The sequence below is a fragment of the Cajanus cajan genome, chromosome 10 (assembly GCF_000230855.2).
Source record: "Cajanus cajan strain Asha chromosome 10, NIPB_CcT2T_4, whole genome shotgun sequence".
NCBI lineage: Eukaryota > Viridiplantae > Streptophyta > Magnoliopsida > Fabales > Fabaceae > Cajanus > Cajanus cajan.
In genome coordinates this window covers 30,303,221-30,307,533 of record NC_138526.1, presented here as the reverse complement: position 1 = coordinate 30,307,533, position 4,313 = coordinate 30,303,221, and the positions used below count along the sequence as shown (strand labels likewise).

Below are 4,313 nucleotides of genomic sequence, written 5' to 3'. Positions count from 1 at the left end.
AATCTTAAACTTTTGTTTCATAAAAAAAACAAGTAAAAAATAGGATAGAGAAAAATAAAAAATGAAAATAAAAAATAAAAAATTTAATTGTTAAATGAAAGAGAAACAAATAAAAAAAATATATATGAAAAATAATATATATATATATATAAATAAATAAAATTCACAGTGATTTAATTTCTCTTTACTCTATTTTTTCTCTCCTAAACAAGGCATAAAAGTCACATAAAAATATGAATAAAAATACCAAAATAAGCCAACTAAAACTAAATACGCGTTAATTTAAATTTCGATTTTCGTTTAGGAATGGGGGTTGGAGTGTCACTCTGAGGAATTTGATTAGCAAATTCTGCGAAGAGAAATCATCAATCATGGCAAGCGATCGAAAACCCAAACGAACTTCACCCTCCCAACACCAAGGTTCTGCAATTTCATTCATGGGTTCTGCAAAATATTGAAAAAAATTCGATTTTTATTCCTTTCTCTATACGTGTTTGTATGTGGGCATTTCGTTTTTATTTTTATTTGTTAATTTTGGTTTTGATTCATAGATGAAAAGAAAAGCAAGAGACATAGAACGGTAGAGGATGAGGAAAGGAAGAAACGGAAGAGGGAAAAGAAAGAGAAAAGTAAGGACAAGAAATCTCATAAGCATTCCAAAGAAAAATCTGACAAGGGTAAGTATTTTTTATTTTATTTTCATTTTTTAAAATGTTTTGCTTAACTGTAGTGGCTGCAGGACTTATATACATGCATATTTAGGTGTTGAATGAATATGATAAGGTTATGAGAATATGCAACCTAGACATTCAACGAATTGTAACATTAACCTTGTGTTAAAGTGTCAGTGATGTTGCTTCAAAGTGCCTTAGGCTGTGATAGACTGTGTAAGGGGTTAGGACTTAGGACCTTATCTCTACTTCAAGGAATAATTCCAAATAGAGGAACAATAAAAGGAAAGGGTTTATTTGTAGTGAACATCACCTGGAGGATCTTAAGTGATTGTATGGGCATGTGTGAATTAACTTCTTCATATGTACTTATATTATATGAGAAGAAAATAGGAAAGAAAAATGAGATTAGCTTTTGGGTAAGCTAAAATTAGCTTATGTTAAGTTAAAAAAAAAAACAAAGGTTTTTAGAGAAGCTAATATGGAAATTAGCTTATACATGACCTAATTATAGCTTATGGAGAAACTAATTTCATCTTTCCTTCGTATTTTCTTACTCGCTTCGTTTTTTTTTTCATTGATGTTTAAGGTTATCCACAAGAATTAAGAAAATGATTGATATTTTAGTTTTTCAAAGTATTTATTACCTATTTTCCTGATATACCCTTTAAGTTATTGGAGAAGAAATAGGTATATTGGAAAATGAATAGACACATTGTTCAGTAAACATACATTAATTATCAAGGGTAAAAATGAAAAAGAAAATTAATAAGTCATTGGTTTTAGAAAAGTGACAATGAAAAAAGAACAAAAAAATAGTGCCAAAACGACTATGAAAAAAAAATAGAGGGAGTATAATATAAGTGCTTATAGAGAACTTTATCAAAATAGACCCTAATATAGGTGTCTGAAATAGGTGAAGCTTCCTCACTCGTTCTCCAATTCTGTAATATAACTCAAAGGATTCAATTTAAATGAATGTGAATTCATTTAGGCTTACTTGTCATCTTGGACAGCGGGATTTCTTATTACCATGTCTGGTCTGCAATGAGTTTATAAAATGGATTTCCTACAGTTATAGGGCAAAGTGTGACATAACACATCACTATCTGATAGGAACTATGAAAATAAGATGGAAACTAATAGCATGTTGGGTTTGAATTTTTCAATGCTATTCTTCACGTCAAATGGAGGTAGCTCCTTATGGCTTCCATGTAAATTTAGATTTGGATGTGAAAAAATTAGAAAATGTGTACAAAACGCCTAACCAAAAGAGCATTAGGTGGAAAGAACAAAAGAGTACAACTGTGTTATTGAAAACAGAACAGAAAATGGAGAATAGAATTCTCCCTATGGATTCCCCTTTCACAAAGGATCTCGTCTTTCACCAAATGCCATCCTCCCCAACCTGATTTGCAGAATACCCTCTTTCAATCTGATTTTTGGAATAGTAATACTGTGCTGTGACAAGCTGTTGTTATCAGTATTCAGTAGCTCTGCTGTTTTCTGTATGGACTTCACCATCTGTTGTTATCACTTGTGTTTCAACTTTTAAGAATACAATTTTTGGTTAAATTTTTTTCTCCTACCTTTGTTATTTATTTTCCTGTCAAAGATTTTCTTTTCTAAATTGGTTTTGTAATTATTTTTGTAACACAAGTGAAATAGAGATGTCATGTTCTTTCTCTCTATTATGGATTTTCCAGTCTTCATTGTTTAATTTTATATTTGATGAGCGTTAACTTTGCTGTCTGTTGTTCACTGGATCAGAGTTATAGTTATTTTACTCTTCTATATGAAATGATATTCTTCTTATGGCAAAATAAATATCTATTATTACTTCAGGGAAGTCGAAAGATAAGCACAGGAGCAAACATAGTAAAAGTGATGGCCATATGGTGAGTTATATTGTATTGCTAATATTTATTAATGATGCTAGATGCAAAATAATCTTGGATTACTGTCATGATGTGTTTGTTTCAGATCCCTTTACTTTCTTTTTTGCATTCATGCTTTTTTCTTCAATAATTGCATATATTAAATGTTATTTAGCTTTGTTCTTCCACCCCCACATTTAACAACGTTGTTTTTCTACTAAATTTATTGATATTTGCAAGGAAAGCTTTTACTTTACTAGACAAAATATAGAAAAAATAAAACAACTAGTTCATGCTGCAACCTCCAACAGTCCTGTAGTTCTTATTTTGATGACTTTATATGGTTGCGACGCTATCATTATCAAAATAATTGAAAACTTTCGAGATGGACCATTCCCATCCACTCAAGACATGACATTCCTTTGAAAAAGCAAAACTGATTTCTTGTTGATTGACATACATTTATCTTGTTAGGAGTGGTTGTTGTGATTTTTTATCTATTGGTTCTGTCATTCTGTAGTATATACAGTTCATCTGGGTTACTTTGAATGTAGGGATTTCAAGAATTGTCAAAGGATGACTATTTTGCGAAGAATAACGAGTTTGCTACCTGGCTGAAGGAAGAGAAGAGCGTGTTTTTCTCTGATCTTTCGTCCGAATCAGCGCATGAAATGTTCTCAGATTTTGTCAAAGCTTGGAATAAAGGAAAGCTGGATTTGCATTACTATGAAGGCATTGCAAGTGGGCCTCGCACATCCCATAACTGGAATATCAAGAAGTAGCTTTAAACGTGTAAGAGCAATCATTCGGATCCAATCTCTGTATAACTTTTGTTTAGATTTCCTTTCTAACTACCAAGTTGAAACTTTTTTATCTGTGTAAATGACAATTCTGCATCAATCTTGAATAGTTTGTGGGGCTAAAAGGAAAAATGGTACCATAACAAGAACAGGTGAGTTACAAAAATCTTAGGGGATTTAGGTAATATTTGCAGTGGCGAGTAGGCATGTCACTTACCCTAACTTTGTTTTCTGTTAATCAATCTGACTGATTATAAGATAACCCAAGGATGATGGATAAATGTTGGATTGTTTTTTTTTGTACCGAAAAGATTTGTATCGGTTCATCTATGTAAATTGTTAATGAATCTTGGATTGCTTTGAACTTGAGACATTAGGAGCAGTTGGTACATGAAAAGTTTTTTCTTGTTCGAGAATCATAATTCTTAAGAATGATTAAAACATGTTTGATTGGTCATAAATGTTTCTAGGATATTCATATATGTTATTTGGAGATCAATTATTTTTAATACATTAAATAAGAAAATAAAGGAAACATTTTATTAAGTCAAGAATGATAGATTTTCACTTATATCCATGGAAACAATTTTATGGGAAACATAGGTAAAAACTATTCTTTGAAAATAATGTTTCTTGAGAATATTATTTTTTAATTAGTAAACTAAACATGAGAAATTAACGTTTCTAACTTCAAGTTTATGGAAAAATATAAAGAATTCTTTGTACTAAGCACTTCCTAAAGGTCGACAAACTTTAGAAGTCATTGCAATGCTCAGTTAAACTATCTCAATTCTGCACTCATAGTCTTAACTAAAACAAATGATTCATAGACACTCGTGTGACAATATACATCCGAAGAGCGAGGAGAGAAATATAGAAAAATAAAGTGTTTGTTTGGCTAAGAAAGGTTATCTTCTGTTTCTACCCATGACTGGTGGCATCCACTTCTCAAAGTATGCTGGAAG

The 4,313-nt window shown here is 31.1% G+C and overlaps 1 protein-coding gene across 1 annotated transcript; it reads left to right on the top strand.

Moving 5' to 3' along the window:
* Positions 1-261: 261 nt before the first annotated feature.
* Positions 262-3,717, top strand: SCI1 (splicing regulatory glutamine/lysine-rich-like protein). The gene is made up of 4 exons (XM_020347792.3): positions 262-420; positions 552-677; positions 2,517-2,569; positions 3,103-3,717. The coding sequence occupies exons 1-4, from the start codon at positions 372-374 to the stop codon at positions 3,328-3,330; spliced, it is 456 nt and encodes a 151-aa protein (XP_020203381.1). The 5' UTR covers positions 262-371; the 3' UTR covers positions 3,331-3,717.
* The last annotated feature ends 596 nt before the right edge of the window (positions 3,718-4,313 follow it).

Bases quoted from the DNA above. Each gene is read 5' to 3' on its own strand.
- SCI1 (XM_020347792.3), top strand. From the start codon at position 372: ATGGCAAGCGATCGAAAACCCAAACGAACTTCACCCTCCCAACACCAA. The intron at 421-551 runs GTTCTGCAATTT...TTTGATTCATAG, and splicing joins TTCACCCTCCCAACACCAAG to ATGAAAAGAAAAGCAAGAGA. The intron at 678-2,516 runs GTAAGTATTTTT...TTATTACTTCAG, and splicing joins CAAAGAAAAATCTGACAAGG to GGAAGTCGAAAGATAAGCAC.